At 33.6% G+C, this 20,319-nt stretch overlaps 2 protein-coding genes across 10 annotated transcripts in view; one reads left to right on the top strand and one right to left on the bottom strand.

Annotated features, from left to right (window-relative positions):
* Positions 1-459: 459 nt before the first annotated feature.
* On the bottom strand, positions 460-19,711 carry Pur-alpha (Purine-rich binding protein-alpha). Of its 8 annotated transcripts, none has more exons than XM_070218060.1 (9): positions 19,693-19,711; positions 9,986-10,189; positions 9,866-9,928; positions 9,688-9,800; positions 9,371-9,473; positions 5,488-5,621; positions 5,310-5,431; positions 3,481-3,589; positions 460-3,420 (listed from the first exon to the last, which is right to left on the bottom strand). In XM_070218060.1, exons 2-9 carry the CDS (start codon positions 10,026-10,028, stop codon positions 3,265-3,267), a joined length of 843 nt encoding a protein of 280 aa, XP_070074161.1. In that variant the 5' UTR covers positions 10,029-10,189; positions 19,693-19,711; the 3' UTR covers positions 460-3,264. The 8 variants fall into 8 exon arrangements, 6 of the variants coding, with proteins under 6 accessions (XP_070074161.1, XP_016999372.2, XP_016999371.2 ...); XM_017143883.3 differs by lacking the exon at positions 19,693-19,711 and adding an exon at positions 17,604-17,782; XM_017143882.3 differs by lacking the exon at positions 19,693-19,711 and adding an exon at positions 17,457-17,595.
* Tdg (Thymine DNA glycosylase) overlaps positions 17,919-20,319 on the top strand; it is a 52,115-nt gene continuing 49,714 nt past the window's right edge. Inside the window, exon 1 of one of the 2 annotated variants that reach the window (XM_070218052.1) lies at positions 17,919-18,356. The gene's annotated coding sequence lies outside the window, so the exon portion shown is untranslated. The remainder of the gene's footprint in view (positions 18,357-20,319) is intronic. The other variant, XM_044395377.2, reaches the window with a different exon arrangement.

Here is a 20,319-nt window from a genome sequence, read left to right as displayed (position 1 = left end):
ATTGTATAAGGACTTTAATTTAAATTTTATAAAAAAATGAATAAAAATTTAAAACATTAAGAAATCTTTCAGAAAATAGTTTATATTGTTTATAAAAAAAACCATTTTTGTTTTTTTCTGAGTACGCCGCTGGATGCCGACAAATGGGACGGCTTAGCTGCCGCCGCCGGCGGCTTTTCTTGACCCCCACGCCGCCGTCGACGAACAAGCCATCAGCGTAAACCTCTAATTCAAAAGACACTTAAAAATATTCAAAATGTTTGAGACGATTAAATTAAACTAGTTTGGTTATAAAAAACGTAAAGTCAAGCAATTTTTTGATGCCCCTTAAGAATATTCCACATTTTAATTATTGATTTAAGTGCCAAAAAAGGCAAGAGTAGCTCAGTTTTAGGATCAAATCCATTATTAGTTTTCTTAAAAAATAATATACCGGCGTAAAAAATAAATAACAGTAAATTTGTTTAAATTCAACTTTATTTTCATATTATATTCACAAAACTCTTAAAATACACATTATGCATTCTTGCCAAACAACATTTAAGATAAATCCACTTTTAATATTTTACTAATTTGTTGGATCCTCTGTAACATATTGCCTTTTACAATTGCCCGATAATTACAAAGATTTTAAGTTTATAGTCAGATTAACATCGACTCTAGTAGGGGAATTTGTAGGACTTTATCGGATGTTTTAGTTTCAATAGTATTACAATCAATTAAATTAAATTAAATTATTTGGTTTTTTGATTCATCTAGCAAACTGGCTCTCGTTTTTATAAATATGAATATAATGACGAAAGCAAATTTACATATTTTCCATAACAATTCAATGAACTCTCATTGAAATCGAAAACTGACAACTTTAAATACTAAATAATTAATAGCACTAATTTGTTACTTAGCACACACAATCTGTACACGATATTCCTCTGGGAAATTTCAATTTGTTGACTTCGATTTATGTATTAATTTTGCTATGCATGTTCATCGTACTTAGTAACTTTTTTTATTCTACGTGATCACATTGAAACTTTTGTTTTAAAAACGCGTTTAGGAGTTATTTTAACTGTATTATAATATTTATCATATTATTACTAGAATCTTTAACAATTTTGCAAACTTGTTAAGAATGTTTCCAAATTACAAAAAACCTGACTTAAATTGTGGTAGAACCCATTAATTTTTTAAATACATCTCATGAGAATAGTTATTCTAAGTGGCACGAATTATCCATTACCTCAACTCACAACAGAATCGATACTAATTAATAAAAAACATACGACGCAATAGTCGAGGATCCGACTATGAGATGCGCGGAACTCCATACCCTTTTTAAAGTATAGAGAAACTTTATTCCATTTACGTTGTCACCATCGAATCAACTACCGATCTCTAGAATGTTTTGCAATTAGGTTCTAATATTTTTCGGGCAGTAATTTTTCTTTGCATTAAGGCTCTCTATTAAATTGTAATTCGATTTCGATCAGCGTCTTAAAGTCAGCAAAGTACTAGTTTTCATATAGATGGACAGACGGAAATGGCTAGATCAGAATAAAAAAAATTGTCGAAGAATGTAAAAAAACAAAATAAAAAAGCCAATTGTCTTATTACATATATTGTTACATACAGGAATTCAAATAATTGCCCTTTACTTTTATTACACTTCTTGTATGTGGATTTAACATTGATTAAATAAGAATAATATTTTTAGGCGTTCTCCGGTTTTCTCTTTAGCTTAGCCGATACTTGATTCAACGTTTCGCAAAGTTAAAAACCTATTATATGTACCTTCATCCACATATAAAATCGGATCTCAGATCGGATCCGAGAATTACAATTATATGTGACTCTTGATTTCAAAGATCCACAGCGTTTTTATTTATAAACATCATTAATAATACTTTTCTTACTCTTGCCCACAAAATGTATAAAAATCAGCAATTTATGAAAACAAATAAACCAATACTTAGCTTACAAATTTTACAAAAAAAGCCAAAGAATAATACCAAATAATAACGACAATAACGGAAGCTATTTTCGGCAAGCCCAAGTTTGGCACCCTTGCAGATTTCACGACTTAAAATGTGAGTGAAATTTAAAAAATAAATCATTAAATTTTGACCCCGTTCACCCTATGGGAAAGTTTCATATTATTTAATTACTGATTAGTTATAAAAGATTTATCCGATAGTTTCCTTGGGACCCGTAGGTTATAGACGTCCGATCGGGTCGGTTTAAACTTGACCTGCGTACACATATTTTATGAGCAAACTGAATTGAAACAGAAAGACATGGCCATATCAACTCGTGTAGTGTAGCTTTTCAAGAACTTTTTAGGGTCAAATACGTCTTCTTCACTGCGTTACAAACTGCTGGCCGAAACTAAATTACCTTCTGGAGGGGTACATTAAATAAATACTAGTCTGAATAAACTGATATATTTGCTATCATCAGGAAATAGATGTCTGAATACGTGCTATAATAAATAGAATCAATGTCTGCTATAATATCCCGATCAGAAAGTGTAGGGCAGAGTTTTGTTGGTGTTGAAAAAAAGGTTTGCAGGTTGGGACCTATTAGTTTAGGCAAAAAATCATTATGTACCTTCTTCTAAAAATTCATACAAAATTCCCGACAACAGCAAATGTTTTTAGGTTCAAAAAGCTGCCACTGCTAAATTTCTTTTAAAAACTTCAGTACATATGTATACGTTTGATTACTTTACGAGTACCAGGACAACCAAAAGATACGTTTTGCTAAAAACGTTAAAGTAAACTTAAATCCGGAGCACGCCTATCTGATTTGAACTCTACTCTTTAGCGATAACCGACAAATGGACGAATAAATCAAAAATCACTATTATTAATGGATATTATATGGATCATTGGAAAAACCGGTCATCAAATTGTTTATTTTTGCATTATAGTTACTGACAATGCGCGCAGGGTGCATTTTCAGACCGAGCACAAATTAATGATTCGATTCTGTCTGTGTGATTTAAAGATTTAATTTTCGCTACTTTAACTCTAACTAATTTATTATTTTATAATAAAAAATTAAATAATACTAACACATATTTTGCTAAATGCTACTAAATAAATATATTTGTGTGTGTCATTCAAGCTTAATCATTCGCGTATTTCTGAGTTTAGCTAGTTAAGTCAGACATTACAAGCTTTACATTTCGTGTTGGTCAATCGACATATATTAATTAATTTTGTATGCCTTCTTATACGATTGCATTAATCACGGGATGTTTTTTTATTTAAGACTATTTGAGGATGTCGGTAGATTAATTTCGGCAGTAATTGAGTCGGACGATTTTTTCATTTTCTCGCAATAATCATTAAATATATCTCGAAAACGAATCCAACATTTCTCCGGGATAGTTATCGAAGTTCGAAAGTTATTCTTAACCTTAAAATTTAAAAACATAAATAAAATATCAAAGAATTATTAAATTATTTCCATTAATACTTCGCTTATCCGCATGTAGACTCCTCGGTTATTTTGCCCGATATCAAAATAAAAGTTTTTATTATCCACCTTCATATGCCGCTCTTCAGGCAATTCTCCTTTAAACCTGCTAAAAAAATAATCACAATTAATATTTATCGATATCAATTAGAGTAAGTATTACTGATCATACAAAAAAACAAGAGAGAACGCTATAGTCGGGTGCCCCGACTATCAGATACCCGTTACTCAGCTAAAGGGACTTTGATCCGCCGTAACTTTTTAACGAATGGTCCGATTTAAAAAAATTTCTTCAACATTTCGATAGGTATTCATAAACACAATAAAACTGCATTTTTAGTTTTCCGAAATATTGAAATTTCTAAAATCGTATATAAGCGATTGTGTGCGTTAGAGGGGGCGGGGCACCCTTTTGAAACAAACTTGCGCTGCGTGGGAACTCCTAGAATCTGCATGCAAAATGTCAATCTTCTAGCTTTTATAGTTTCCGAGATCTCAGCGTTCATACAGACAGACAGACAGACAGACAGACAGACAGACAGACAGACGGACAGACAGACGGACAGACGGACATGGCTAGATCGACTCGGCTAGTGATCCTGATCAAGAATATATATAGTTTATAGGGTCGGAAACGCTTTCTTCTACCTGTTACATACTTTTGCACGAATCTAATATACCCTTTTACTCTACGAGTAACGGGTATAATAATTTCTTAAAATTAAAATTATTTATTTAAATAGCTTTTGATTTTGTATTGCCATTTGATTTCTATCTTATGAACAAATAAGACAAATTCAGTACCACACTATCATACCATCGTCGTTATTTCTACTGCAATTCCCAATGATAAAAAGCCGTTTTGAGAAATCAGTCTAGGAAATGAGCTTTAGAAATAATATTTTAATTTTTTTGTTTTAATTTATTTTGTTTGCCTTATTTTTTGTAATACGGTCCTGGGATAACTTTGTTGTATGTATTAAAACGATTGATCTTGAAAACATTTTTTCTACAACTTTTTAAAAAATCCGCTAGTTTTGCGGGAAAAAAACCTAAATATGGCTAAAATTTATACAATTTTTAACCGTCACTGGAAATATAAATTATATATATAACTTGCCTTGACATAATTGGTATTACTAAAATCCCTCCAAAATAAGGGATAAATGAATACTGGACATTGAGATTTCCCAAATTTTAATGTTTTACACTTTATTGAGAAAATTTGCGTTAGAAGTTATTGAGCTTTTAAAAACTATAATTCGTTTCGGTTGAGACCAAATAACAACACTTTAGGTTTATTCGAATGTGCCGAAAACTAAGCAACCTTACACGTAGTTAGAAATGTGCTTTAAGCAATTGCAATATTTTTAAAAAGGTTTTTATTAATCAATTAAAAGCAATCATTTTTGGAATTCGTAAGATCTAAGATCTAAGATTATAAGTAACAAAGTAAGTTTATTTCGAAAAACATACCAATTGTAAAATAAATAATTTATTTCCTCCTATAACAGCAAAAGTGTAAAACCAAAAGTTTTGATATTAAACAAAAAAAATCTTAACGAGGAAAAAAATAGTGTCGATCGCACCTTCACACAAAAGTTTTGATATCAACTTTTGTGATGAATAATAGTTTTACATTTGACTTAATAAATGGGATATTTAAAATTTATTCAATTGGCACGCAACAATAGGTAGAAAATTAAAACATTTTGCTAAAACGGGACGAACTTTAGTTATTGTACTTATAATATCTAAAGTATAATTTATCTGTTATTAATCTATTAATCTGCATGAGTATAATTGAAATTTTATATATTATAATTTACCCTCCATCGTTTGCTCCAAACTCTTCTAACAAATCGGTTAGAGCATCACGAAACTCAATCATGCCTTGAGCTGGTAGAGCGATTTGAGATCTAGGCCCACCTCTTGTAATGGTTTGCGACACCTAAAATAACAATAAATCGTTGAGCAAGACAAATATTTTTAAATAAAAAACTTTACCCGTAAAAATCGTCCACGCGCATTTTCCTTTAAGTCCAAGTAATATCTTCTATAATCTTTTATCATCATCTCAGATTTCAATTTACCATCCTCTGGTAAATTGTCAGTGTTTGGGGGGCCTGTGTTTTGACCAGCTTTTTATTAATAATTTACTATATTAACTCAAAAATAGCTTAGTTAGTTTGGAAATAATGCCAAAAAGAATGTCCAAAATTTAAAACAAGAGAGAACGCTATATTCGAGTTCCTCGACTATTAAATACCCCTTACTCAGCTTAACAACTTTAATATAGATATGCCTTCTTGAATGTTTTTTGCGCGCCTCATTTCAAATAATTTAGGCGAATGCAAAATGTATTCCAAATTAGAGTGACCAGCTTTTTTCCAGCACCAGCTGGAGTGTTGAACACGCGGCGACTGCGCCATCTATGGCACGGAATTGGGACTGTTTATACAGAAAACTGTGGGCGCCACGGCTTTTTGCGGTTTTTGGGCGTTAGAGGGGGCGTGGCACCTTGATAAAATAAACTTGCGCTGCGTAGGAAGCCCAAGAATATCTGTGGGAAATCCCAACCTTCTAGCTTTTGTAGTTTCCGAGATCTCAGCGTTCATCCAGACGGACAGACGGACATGGCTAGATCGACTCGGCTGGTGATCCTGATCAAGAATATATATGCTTTATGGGGTCGGAAACGCTTCCTTTTAGCTGTTACATACTTTTGCACGAATACAATATACCCTTTTACTCTACGAGTAACGGGTATAACAAGAGAGCACGCTTTAGTCGGGTGCCCCGACTATCAAACACCCGTAACTCAGCTTGAGGGAGTGCGAGGGAGATTGAGATATACAACTTTGATCGGGCATAACTTAGTAACAAATGGTCCGATTTGAAAAATTTCTTACTTTTCCGAAATCTTTAAAGGTGTGGGCGCCAGAATCGCTTAGGGAGATTGTGGGCTGAAACAAACTTGCGCTGCGTAGGAAGAAAAGGATATTTGTGTGGTTGATCCCAACTTTCTAGCTTTTGTAGTTTTCGAGATCTCAGCGTTCATACGGACAGACAGACGGACAGACAGGCATGGCTAGATCGAAGAATATATTTACTTTAGAGTCGGAAATACTTCCTTCTAGCTGTTACATACTCTTGCACGAATACAATATACACTTTTACTCTACACTCATAAAAATTAATTTCTAAATTTTAGAAATCTCGCCATTAAATCGGCCTACCTTTGAAAATAGAAAAAAGATCTTGTTTTAGTTAGTTAGAAAATTTGACTTTGAATATAGAAAACCTTTCTAGATGAGGAAAATTCAAGAAAGAATTCTTCTTGAAATTAGAAAAATGAAAATCCAATATGTTTTTTTTACCGTCGCAGCCAAAACAATTTTTACGTATTTAATGGCAAAATCGCCATTGAATAAATGAAAGAAATGACCCTAGAAAGTAACTTAATAGTCAAAAAAAAAAAAAAACAAGAAAGGAAGTTAACTTCGGCCAGCCGAAGTTTATATACCCTTGCAGGTATGCCTACCTAAAATGTTGTTTTTACATTGTCAAAAATCAAAAAGCCTACTTTCTATAAAGTTTTTTCTATTATTTTGTTAATTATTCCCATGGCAGCCATAAGATATAGTCATCGCGATAGCTTTAAAACTGAGGGACTAGTTCGCATAGAAACGGACAGACGGACATGGCTAGATGGACTCGGCTATTGATGCTGATCAAGAATATATATTCGATTCGTTATTTTTTTTTTTTTTATTTATTTGATTGTTTCTATCCCAGCGCTACAAGCATGTAGCATACTTATAAATTAAGGCGCTAGTACTTTATGTGGTCGGAAACGTCTCCTTCACTGCGTTGCAAACATCTGACTGAAATTATAATACCCTCTGCAAGGGTATAAAAAGAAATAAAATTTCTTGAAAGGAAATTTTTACAAGAAAGAGTCCACTTCTCCACTATAGAGAGAACGCTATAGTAGGGTTAGTGTCCCGACTATCTAATACCCGTCACTCAGCTAAGGGGAGTGCGAGGGAGATGAATATATAACATTTTTTTGACTGCGCATAACTTTTTAATGAATGCTCCGATTTGAAAAATGTCTTTTACATTTCGATAGGTATAAATATACACAACAAAATTGCATTTATACTTTTCGGAAATCTTTAAAGGTGTGGGCGCCAGACACATTTTAAAATCGTTAGTGGGCGATTGTGGGCGTTAGAGGGAGCGTGGCGCTCGGCTGAAATAAACGTGCGCTGCGTAGGAAGCCCAAGAATATGTGTGAAAAATCTTAACCTTCTAGCTTTTGTAGTTTCCGAGACCTCAGCGTTCATACGGACAGACAGACAGACAGACGGACATGGCTAGATCGACTCGGCTAGTGACCCTGATCAAGATTATATGTACTTTATGGGGACCGAAACGCTTGTTTTATAATTGGATAATTATAAAAAAATATATTATTTTTAATTTGCCTTGCCAAATACTACAAAATGTCAACATACTTTTTAAACTAGTCTACAGTACTGGGGTCATAACAGCACGAAACTTACTTTCGCTGTTAACGGTATTACCATATACAAGAGAAAATTTTTATTAAATTTTTTTGGACTTTTTGGACTATAATCCTTTGATTTTAAATGGGGCACATTTGTTGTTGTTTTTTTCTAACCTTTCTTTGCTATTAAAAATGCGGTTATAGCTCTTTGACGCGGAGGTCCACATTGTTGTAAGTTTATTATTTGTATACCCTTGCAGAGGGTAATATGATTTCAGTCAGAAGTTTGCAATGCAGTTGCATGATTTCTGACCCCATAAAGTATATATATTCTTGATCAGCATCACTAGACGAACCTTATCGATCTAGCCATGTCGAAAAAAAAACATTCTTAAGGTAATTCACCTTGATAAGGAACACTATAAAATTAAATGCATTTAAGTATTCCTTCACGTTTCGCAACATTAAAAAGCTGGTGTCATAAAAGTGACTTCTATTTTTGTCACGTTCGAAATGCTTGGTTTTTGTAGGGGAGAGGTCTGTAGGTTGGTACACCTTTTGTTTTTAATCTGCCATTTCGACATTCACTTGTTAAACTTTACGCATTTGGTACTGATCGAAAGGTTAGTCTATTAGCTTAAAAAAAACAAAAAAAAATATTTTTTTTCCTTAGGGAAAACTGAAAAATTATTTTTTTTGAAAAGTCCCAAAAAAAGACATTTTGAAAAAGAGGTCTGTAAGTTGAGACACTTTTAAAAGTCAATAATACTCACACAAAAAGTACTCCAAACTATAAGGAACTATTTATTTATGTTAATTTAATCAATTTTAGTTCGTCCTAAATTATTTCCCATCCATTTTTTAAGAACTTAGACCAAATAACAATTAAAATCAAAAGGCTCTTTGAACATTCACTTTTCCCCTAATATCAAAGAAATGTACTAGGCAGAAAGCGACCTTTGTTGGCCTAAGGCCTTTTTGTATGAAAAACGGGTGTCTCAACTTACACGCTCAAAGTGTCCCAACTTTAACCAAATGGGATGTTTCGGGAAAAAATGTTCCCCAAAAGTTTTATCACTAAAAAGGGACTACAAAAAAAAATAAAAACAATTTTTTTAGTGGATAAGTTTTGAGAAAACTGAGTGCCTCAACTTACAGACCGTCTCAACCTACAGATCTCTCCCCTATATATCTTAAAAACAAGTATAGGCTGAAAGTCAGCCTTAGCACATTAAGTGCTAGTCAAGAGCTTTAATTTGAGTCTAGTGTCAAAATAAAAGAAATCCCAGAACGTACGAATGTCACGTGCAACAGCAGAGAATTACCCATATATGTATTCCTTCTTAAAGATATTTTATTCGAGTCTATAATTACCTAGCGAAGCATAGTAATCACTGAAAGACGACAAATGATCACGAAATTCGGCTGCAGTTGAAAGAGCCAAATAAATTTGGCTTCGTCTGCCATCGGCACCAATCTGAAATAAAAAAATGCATTAAAAACTAAAATTAATTAAAATTGTAGTTCTACATTTTTAAATATAATGTTATAATAATGATTTTTTAAATTATAAGATAATAAACCCTATTTTATATATTTTATGTTGATATTTATTCCAGCACTCGAAATATAAAATACGAGTTTTATATTAACATTAAACTAAACAAATTTTAGATAGTCATTTGATTTACCTCTGCAACTTTTATAAAACGACCTCTCCGATTTTGTTTTACATCCAAATAAAATCGTTTAGATTGTATTTGAAGCATTTTGGTAGCCAATTCCTGCTCCACCCCGCTTCCACCTGAAAAGATAGACAAAGGAGTAAATGTAATTCAACCTTGAGCTAATAATCTGTCAACTTTATACCTTTTACAGATGAATCAAAATCGTTCCTACTTGAGGAACCCTCAATGTTTGCGACATTATATTCTGAAATAATATATAGCGATGTATGTTTATTGGTAACCGTATAAACATATTACTTACTTGATCCTGAGATGCCTTCATCTCCGCTCCCCAAATCGGACATCACGACCAGTATATATACAATTTCGGAGCTTGGTAAACAGTTGCGGACCTCTCCTTTCCCTCTAAGCACGTTGGAAATGAGTGCCTCTACTCTTGCGTCTCAATCCGTCGCCTTCTAGTTAGACATGGTACCAGTCATTTTAACCGCCAAACAACATTCTCCTGTGTTGAATAGAATATAAATTAGACTAAGACTAAGACCAGATATAATTTAAAAGCGCAAAACAAAAAACTTCTCTGCGCTTCTAGTGCACACAAATAAATCCATTGGACAAGTTGTCCAATATAATTGTTTAATGATCCCACTACAAAATTGTCAATTTGACCAATAAAATAGTTACTCTTACGTTCAATACTTTAAAATAAAAAACAGCTAGTGACGAAAAAGTTATTTTTTCTAAAAATTTGTGAAGTTAGAGCTGGGGAGAACGGTGAAGCCATTTAAGTTAAAATTTGTCTTATCCCATTTTAAAGTTCTTATTTTTTAAAACTTTTTGGCCATTTTCAAAATGAAAGTAATCAGTTTAATTGCCTGTAAGTAGTATCAATATTGTGAAATAGGCTTCTAAAAAAGGTTTTTTTCTTAGTAACCAAGTTTTGCTGAGAAACGTTTGTTCTACCACCCAATACTTAGGCAGAAAATAAATAAAACAAGAGAGAACGCTATAGTCGGGTTGGTGTCCAGACTATCTAATACCCGTCACTCAGCTAAAGGGCGTGCGAGGGAGATGGATATATAAAATTTTTTGATTGCGCATAACTTTTTAATGAATGGTCCGATTTGAAAAATGTCTTCTACATTTTGATAGGTATAAAATTTATTATTATTATTTATTATTTATTTATACTATAAATATACACAACAAAATTGCATTTTTACTTATCATATATCTTTAAGTTTGTGGGCGCCAAACACATTTTAAAATCGATAGTGGGCGATTGTGGGCGTTAAAAGAGGCGTGGCGATTGGCTGAAATAAACTTGCGCTGCGAAGGAAGCCCAAGAATATGTGTGGGAAATCTCAACCTTCTAGCTTTTGTAGTTTTCGAGATCTCATCGTTCATACAGACAGACAGACGGACATGGCTAGATCGACTCGACTAGTGACCCTGATCAAGATATATATACTTTATGGGGTCGGAAACGCTTCCTTCTAGCTGTTACATACTTTTGCACGAATACAATATACCCTTTTACTCTACGAGTAAATTGTTTATTCCTTAATTTTAGAAAATCGCTATAAAATATAATTTTTTCTTAATTTTAAAAAATTTAAAAATTTCCGAATTTTAGAAATTGTTTTCTTGAATCTAGAAAAAAATACCATAGAAACAGACTTTTATGAAAAACTTTTCTTAAATTTAGAAAAATGATTTTTTTCTTTTAATCAATGGTTTTTTTTTTCCTAGTTGGCTCTGCAACATTTTTATTAAATTAATGGCGAATTCTCCATTAAATTATGAAAAAATGTACTTCAGGCCTTCCTAGAATCTAGAAAAATAAAACCACGGTAAATTTTTTTAAACTTACAGAATTTTTCTAAATAAAAAAAAAATTTCTTGAAAACAGAAAAGTAGAATTAGAAAATCACCATAGATACTCTCTCGCGAGAAAGTTGCCTGCGATGCGCTGCATCTTGAACACTTGTGCAGTTTTAGGTGAGCATTCAAAGTAATAAGTTTGTGTTGAGCCTATTTAAGAAAGTTAAAGTCGATCCCTCAAATATGCCATTTATAGGTGAGCAATTGAAAAAAATTGAAATATAAATTTGGTAAGTGTGTGAAAATGTATGGTAAGCAAAGGGCATACTATTTTAATAGATTTGGTTATTAATAGGGGAGAGGTCTGTAGGTTGGTACGGTCTATTGGAACACCCGACTTTCTCAGAACTTTTCCACTAAAAAATTTATTTTGTATTTATTTTAAGTTTTTTTTAGTAACAAAACTTTTATGAAAAAAAGAGTCGTGTATCATTTTTCACCAAAAAAGTTTTTGTCTACTTTTTTCAAAATTCTATAAAAAATTAATAATGGGCTTAAATTAAATTGGTAAAATGCCTAAAACATAAGTATTTAAACTTTTAATAAAAAAATTTTACTGTCAGAAAAAAGGTATTAATTTTGTGTGTGTAAGTTGGAACACTTTGAGCGTGTAAGTTGGGACACCCGTTTTGCATACAAAATAGCCTCAGACCGACAGAGGTCGCTTTCTGCATAGTACATTTTTTTAAATTTGGGAAAATGTGATCGTTCAATGAGCCTTTTAGTTTAGTCTAAGTTAATTAAAAATGGACTGGAAATAAGTTAAAACGAACTGAAATTGATTAAATAAACAAATAAATTGTTTCTAAAAGTTTGAAGTAGGGGAGAGTGGGGGAATTTCGTCACAGGGGCAATTTCGTCACCTGCAATATCTCGGAATCCATAAGTCGTAAAAATATATAATTTTTTTGTTTTAGTCCTTCAAGACGGCCAGACACAACCAATGCATTTGTTTTGCACAGAAGGCCAAGATAATTAAGCTATAATATTAAATGTGTTTTAACAGTTCAAAAGCTACATTTAGTTCTCGACGAAATTTTTTCTGTATGCCACAATTCAAAAGGAATAAGATACACGATTTTTTATATAATACACAGTGCTATAATGTGCATTTCTGCGTCAGTGATTTTTAACTTTGCGCCTAATTTCGCAAGGAAAATAATTATTTCTAAAAAAGTACGGTCTGGGGAAATTTCGCCACCCTACGCTAAGGGTAAATTCGCACCTTTTTTAAATACATATTTTTATATTTGACGAGCTGGCTAACGAACAGACTACCAGCAGCAGCAACAAATATAGGACGTCAACAAAAATGGTACGCTTGATCAGTGTAGCATATTTTCAGGCGTTAAACTCCCTACATTTTTCAGGTGACGAAATTTCCCCAGTTGTGTGGTGATTTTACCCCCCTGTGTGGTGAGATTGCCCCAGTATATTGGTTTTACATTTTATTTTTTTATAAATCACCAAGCTAATTAAAAAAATAGGGGAATGTCACATTTTAAAGCTTGGTGCTAACCGCATTCAACAATAAAAATAGAAATATGATAGGTTGTGTCTCAAGATGGACAAAAAATAGCTTTGAAAAAATGCTGACGAAATTCCCCCACTCTCCCCTACATTTAGAGTGAGTTTTATTGACTTGTCATAACTTACAGACCTCTTTATCAAAATGTCGTTTTTTTAGTTTTTCTAAGGACAAAAAATATGTTTTGTTTTTTTTTAAAGCTAATAGACTAACCTTTTGATCAGAACCTAGTGCGTGAAGTTTCATAAGTGAATGTCGAAATGACAGATCGATAACAACAGGTGTACCAACCTACAGACCTCTCCCATAATATTGCACACCGCAAATACCATCCTTCTCTAATATTCATTTTTATTTTCGATTGCAGTAATAATTTCAATTTCAGGTATTTGTTGATAATTTGGCATTAAGTAAATAAATATTAATAATAATATATTAAATACTTAATATAGATGTTAATCATTTTATTTTTGTTTTGTCTTTTCTTTTTCTTTCTTATTTTAAGAAAACAATTCATTGTCACGGAAAATACTTTCTGGATTTTAGGAAAAATTTTAGAAAAGTATTTCTGCTTTTCAAAACATTTTTCCTTAATTTTAGAAAATTCCTTTCTAAAAAATCGCCATCGCCATATTCTATGAACGCTGTATGAACGCTGAGATCTCGGAAACTTCAAAATCTAGAAAGTTGGGATTAAACACACTTTTTCTTGGGCTAACTACGCAGCGCAAGCTTGTTTAAGGCGAGCGTCACGCCCCTTCTAACGCCCACAATCGCCTGAAATAATTTTAAAAGGTATATGGCTCCCACATCTTTGAAGATTTATTTATTTATTTCTTTCTTATTTCCTGGTGCTACAAGGATTTCCTTGTAAATTAATGCACTAGACACAAAAACACTATTACGTATAATGAATTCGGAAAAGTATAAATGCAATTTTGTTGTGTTTGATTATACCTATCAAAATGTAGAAGAAATTCTTCAAATCGGACCATTCATTAAAAAGTTATGCATGCATATCTCCTTTTCCTTTGCACTTCTATTAAACTATACAACATCAAAATTTACCTCGAAGGATGCTATAGTTTTGAATTCTTTACGAATTCCCAAGATAAACTGCGATTTCCAAAAAGTTCCCCAACGCAAGGATTCTTAGCACAAGGACCTCAAAGTTCGAAAAATACTGAAACTGGCTAACTTTCCGGAGGTATCACAGGAAAACAAATTCATGCTTTCTTTTTATGTTAAATTTTTTTAATAGACACTTTTTATCTTTCGAACCCCATACTCAGAAAAATTGTAGGATTTTTTTAAAAGGGAGAAATAAATTAATTGCGTCATAGCCATAAACAAAGGAAAATTACTCCTTAAGGACATTTACCAATTTGCCGAAAAGTATGCTCTATAAATTATATAAAATACGTGTGTAAAACACTTGAACGTTCTGTTTATTTATTATCAGTTTCATAGAGTATACTTTTGGGCAAATTTGTAAAAGTCCTTAAGGAGTAATTTTCAGTTTATGCGGTTATTCCACTACATTATTCGGCTCATTCATTAGACCAATTAATTTAATTTTTTCTCAGCCTATACAGTTTTACGTAGGTGCGAGCAAGACAGATAGATATCGGCTGCAATGAGCAATCAATGAGCAAAATTGCAAAAACCGATGGGCACTTTTGATATTTTTTGGTATTTTAATATGCCTCCATACGGTCCAGGTGACCGATGAGCAATGAGCAAAATTGAATCTAAAAAGTAAAATTTTGCTCATTCATTAGAGCTACTGTGAAATGGGATCAAGAATAAAAATGAATTTGATGCTTTTTGGTTGAATTGTCAAATCTTTTGCGACTAATAAGGTGCCATAAACAAAAAAGAACAATACAACATTTATTTTAGGGACTTATTACTCCGTTGCCAACTAAAAATAAAGCTCATATTTCTAAATGAAGACATAACTGCGTTTTTAAATTTATAAAAAAGTGTCATTTTAAAAATGAATGCGGGATATGATAAAATTTAAAACAATTACATATGTTCTTGGAGCAGCCCTAAACATTTTAAAAACGTGGAAAAAATATCTGACTTCATGACAATACACACTATTAATTTTACAGTTTTTAACCTTAATAATTTGACCAGTTAAAGTTATTTGAACTAAAAAGTTTAAATTTAACGTTTAAATTCCAAGTTACCATGCCATCTTATCCAAACAAATCCCAAAAAAAGCATATATAGTTGTCCCTTTCTAAGCCTCTAATGAATGCTCTCCGTCAAAAATATCCTAAAATTGTTTTGAGTGTGGGATTTCAAAGATAAACAACTTTAACATCAAAACAAACCATAAATCCTCCGGAAAGTTGGCCAATTTCAGCATTTTTCGAACTTTAAGGTTCTTGTGATAAGAATCCTTGCGTCGGGGAATTTTTTGGAAAACGGAGTTTAAGGCCTAGTACTCACTTCAATCAAAAAGCCTACGAAATGAAAATCTCCATATAAAATTTTGATCACGAAATTTTTCGCCTGTCATTTTTGTATAGAATATTTCGTTTCGTTGCCTTTTTGATTGAAGTGAGTACTAGGCTTAACTTGGAAGTCGTAACGAATTCAAAACAATAGCATCCATCGAGACAACGGGTATCTGATAGTCGGGGTATAGGGGTATAGTATAGATAGTCTTGGTTTTTTTTTAGTTTTCTTCGATTTTGAGAGAAAAAACTTTTCTAGATGAACCTTTTACCAGTTTGACCACTGGCTGGGTACTTTTTCTTTGTGGCTCACTCAAAATGGTTTCTGCGGGATGGTCTTGAATTTATTCAAAAAATTATTTTTAAGTCACTGAGGACTTCTGCTCCTTAAATGTACCAATTTTTTTAACATTAAAATTACTTCTTTCTTTTTTATAAATATATATTTTTTGTGATTTTTCAGAGGGAATTATAATTTTTTTAGCAGCTTATACCGCAATAAAAAATACAATTACGAGCCTTAAAACAATATTGTATTCTCGACCAGCTATCCTCCTTCTGTCTGTTCTGTTCCGTTAGGCTGGACATTTAGCGGTTTAATTATACCCGTTACTCGTAGAGTAAAAGGGTATATTAGATTCGTGCAAAAGTATGTAACAGCTAGAAGGAAGCGTTTTCGACCCCATAAGGTATATATATTCTTGATCAGGGGCACTAGCCGAGTCGATCTAGCCATGTCCGTCTGTCCGTCTGTATGAACGCCGAGATCTCAGAAACTACAAAAGCTAGAAGGTTGAGATTTCCCACACATATTCTTTGGCTTCCTACGCAGCGCAAGTTTATTTTAGCCGAGCGCCACGCCCCTTCTAACGCCCACAATCGCCCACTAACGATTTTAAAATGGGTCCTGCGCCCACATCTTTAAAGATTTCCGAGAAGTATAAATGCAATTTTGTTGTGTATATTTATACCTATCGAAATGTAGAAGACATTTTTCAAATCGGACCATTCATTAAAAAGTTATACGCAATCAAAATTTATATAGCTATCTCCTTCGCACTCCCTTTAGCTGAGTGACGGGTATTAAATAGTCGGGACACCAACCCGACTATAGCGTTCTCTCTTGTTTCTTTTTATTTTATGTAAATCGTTCTCTATTTCATATTGGGGAAAATTAAACTTTTAATGAATACCAACATAAGTACATTATTGTTTCCTTCAGTGCGTTACATACATGTGGCTATAAAACGTAACTCTTCGCCAGGGAAGCAATCAATATACATACATATGTGTTTATGGTCCAAAGTATTGTAGTTAAGTATTTTTAAGAAGCATAAATAATGTGATATACTTTTACTGCGTAAAAGAATGTATTTGTTTACATTGTGTGTGCGTTTTAAGTGTATCAGCTGTTCACTTCTCGTTTTCGTTTAATTGATTCGCCAAACAAGGCAAAAAAGGTTCAAGGTTCTTACTTAAATACGGGTAAATGCTATTTTACACACACACACATGGGCATATTATTGAAGTGTATTTATGAACATTCGAAACTTCTTAAGCTGACGCAGCTCTGGGATACATATTTATCTGCTTTGCGTAGTATACTTAAGCATAATGGTCATAGCCCGGTGTAACGGTCATTATTAGAAGGCAAAAGGTTTATGTAATTAGTTAGGGAAATACTCTGTAAATACGATTAGTGACCATTCTTTGAATAAAGCTTTCCATGTGTACATATTGGCACAGCACAAGTAGCCCGACAGAAATTACGTTTTCATAAGGGTTTTCTTGGCACCAAATGGGTAGCCTTCTTTTCCTTAAACTGACTAATCATTTTGGATTATTTTCACTTTTTCATTTCTAAGTGGAAATAAGAATAAAATACGTACAACTGCGACACACACACACACTGCGCCTTACGACTGACATCGACACTCGCTCATTTTATTTATCCGTCGGATACTATAAATTCGTGAGGCGAAACAAGAAGAGAACGGAACGGGAGAATCGAGTCCCGAACAGGTTATTCAAAATACCTTAACGCATTGCAGGGCAGCCAGGTGCCATTCCGTGCTTGAATTTTGGTGGAATCACATCGACCATCTGCGCATTTTGCTAAAAATATCTTTTTCTGCGTATTTAAATTAAGCCATTAGTTTGGTCCAATTTGATAAACTATCTAAAGAACTCGGAGTTGAGTATTGCACTTAGCAGAACCGACATAAACGCGTTAGGGTATTTCTCAAAGTGCCGTTTTGTTCCCACGTAACGAAACGTAAGAGGCAAACGTAACGCATTGCATCCACTACGTCGGCTGGCCGAAAAAAGCTCAGATCAAGTGCCCATAAGTCACCAAAGCTCTTTTTTCCTATCTTTCTATTTGCGGCTTTACTCGTGTCGGTTCGTGCATGGACAGAGCAGAAAGTGGAAAATTATCATAAATCTCATCCAGAGTTCTGTTTTGATTCCTGGGTTATGGTCCGATCCAGTGCTATATAATCCAATCGAACTGCGAAACGAAACGGTGTGAAACGGTGTTGAGTGCCAATCCATTGCAACGGTTGCCAATCCTTAAGCTACTCTGCTGTGCGTGTGTATGTATGCATACACGACAATGTGTGCACATACATATGTCTGCATGTACATACGAAATTGAAATTATGCAAAATGTGCAATATACTGCGAAGCCATGTTAAGGAGCAGTGCTTCAAACGCGATATCGATGGAAATGTAACTGTTACGTACGAATTCCCCTGTACTAATCCTGTGCCTGAACCGTCGAGCGAAACGTGAGTACATGCCCATGTACTCGCACATTCTCTACATAAATACATGCAAACAAACTTATTTTTGTTGGTCGGCTCGTCATTCTCTTCTCCTTCTCTCCTTTTCTCTTTCTGCCATCTGCCACATCCACTGTGGAAAGCGAAAACAGAAACAGCATCATCTCTAGCGAAACCACAGGAATACATATGTAAAGCAGATACATATATGTATGTATATACATCCGCACATATGCATGTGAACAAAAAACGAGTCGTAGCGACTAGTCTTTTATCTTTTATTTTGGTATCGGGTCTGTGCGCTTGTATTTCGTATCCGTGAATCCGAATACGAATAGGTGGGCACCGCACAGCATATAAAGAATACAATACGTAAAAATAAATTGATACATATGTACACTTATGTGTGCACATGTACATTCCCTCGCACAACTCATATGTGAATAATATGTGAATATGTACATACATACATGTATGCATTTTTTGAGAAATACAAAAATTTCACAAAAACCCTGCAAGCGGAATATCGACTTGTCGGGATCGAAACTAAATTGGCTCCACAAAACCTTTATCTTAAATCGTAGATACTTTATAAGATGTGCTATAATGTTAATGTTTTAACTTTCAGCTGCATTGTACAACGCCCAACAATCTCATCCGGTTTATCAAGAGCCAGCTAACACCTTTTGAACAGATATTCTCTGTCAAGAAAACAAAATTGGCTATCTGTCAGCTGATTTTAGAAGTCAGATCAAGTAGGGTGATTTGGGTTCTTTCAATCAAATCAACCCTGTTATTATGTCGATAGACGCGCCATCGATAGCTTTGATATTTTGTGGTGTAAATATCGATAGTATCGCTTCTTGGTAAGCATTAGGGTAAATCGTACAAAATATGTGAGCTGAGAAAATAATGTTACGATATTCACATATCCTTAGTAAGGAAATTCTATCGTGATAGTCTAAAAAATATCAATGGAGGTCACCGGGGCCAAAACCCTCGATATTATCGCTAGTAACATGAATTATTTTGCAACTCTTACCACTTACCAACAACTGCTGCGCTACATTCTCTTAGGTGACCTCAAAAGAGTACAGCTTAATTCATCTTCAACTTCATTTTTAATACAGCAACTACGATAATATTGTTCATAGTTCTTAATACTAACACTAAGACCTTAAGACTAAACGTTGCTTACGTCTATGTGTTTCAATACAAGATTATCAAAAGGAAAAAAAGGATATTAAAGTTACGTTAAATTATGGGTTGTTAACATTATGTTATCGGTAAGCGCTCTAAATTATTGACTGAATAGAAATCGTAAATTGAATTTGAAACTAACCTTAGAAATATTGCGAATTAAACAAAACTAACGAGTTGGCACCACCGTCTAAGATTAGTTGGAACCAGAATTAGAACTGCGCGGTTTGCGCCGAATCGTCGCCGGTGAGATATTTGTCAGAATTCCGACTTGATCCGAACTGTTGATCGTGGTGCAGATTAGGCACGATGAAAACCCCACAAGCGCTTGATAAAGGTAAAACGGCTATCCTTGATGGCGCTTGCGGTTATGAAATAAATCCGGTATGATGAAATGTATAGGAGTCCTGGCTGGGCAAGGATAAAAGTTCCACCTCCCGCGGTGTGCGCCTATAAAGGAATCCTATGGTATTAAAAATTTACGTACACGAAATAAAATGAAATGAAATGTAAAGCCAAATCTAAAATTTTGAATAGAGCATTTGAGTTGCCGTAGTTTAACGTTTAGTTTAAATTCGCATAACAAATAAGATAACTTAGAAATTATGAAAAGGAACAAACACTTTTCTTCGGGTAAATTAAGTTTTATATGAGATATACAATCTTGGATAGTTGAGTTTGTTTTATAGGTGGAGGAAGACTGCCAAAGCCGCTATGGAAAATTTCAAATAATTAAAATTCATAGTTTTTGGCCAAACAAATTTAAGAA

The sequence above is a fragment of the Drosophila takahashii genome, chromosome 4 (assembly GCF_030179915.1).
Source record: "Drosophila takahashii strain IR98-3 E-12201 chromosome 4, DtakHiC1v2, whole genome shotgun sequence".
Taxonomy (NCBI): domain Eukaryota; kingdom Metazoa; phylum Arthropoda; class Insecta; order Diptera; family Drosophilidae; genus Drosophila; species Drosophila takahashii.
Note: the sequence above shows the minus strand (reverse complement) of the source record. Positions and strands in the feature narration are given on the sequence as shown.

Excerpts from the sequence above, each read along its gene's own strand:
- Pur-alpha (XM_070218060.1), bottom strand. The coding sequence starts at position 10,028 with ATGTCCGATTTGGGGAGCGGAGATGAAGGCATCTCAGGATCAA. Across the intron at positions 9,929-9,985 it reads TGAAGGCATCTCAGGATCAA|AATATAATGTCGCAAACATT; the intron begins GTAAGTAATATG and ends ATATTATTTCAG. Across the intron at positions 3,590-5,309 it reads TTTGGAGCAAACGATGGAGG|CAGGTTTAAAGGAGAATTGC; the intron begins GTAAATTATAAT and ends TTATTTTTTTAG.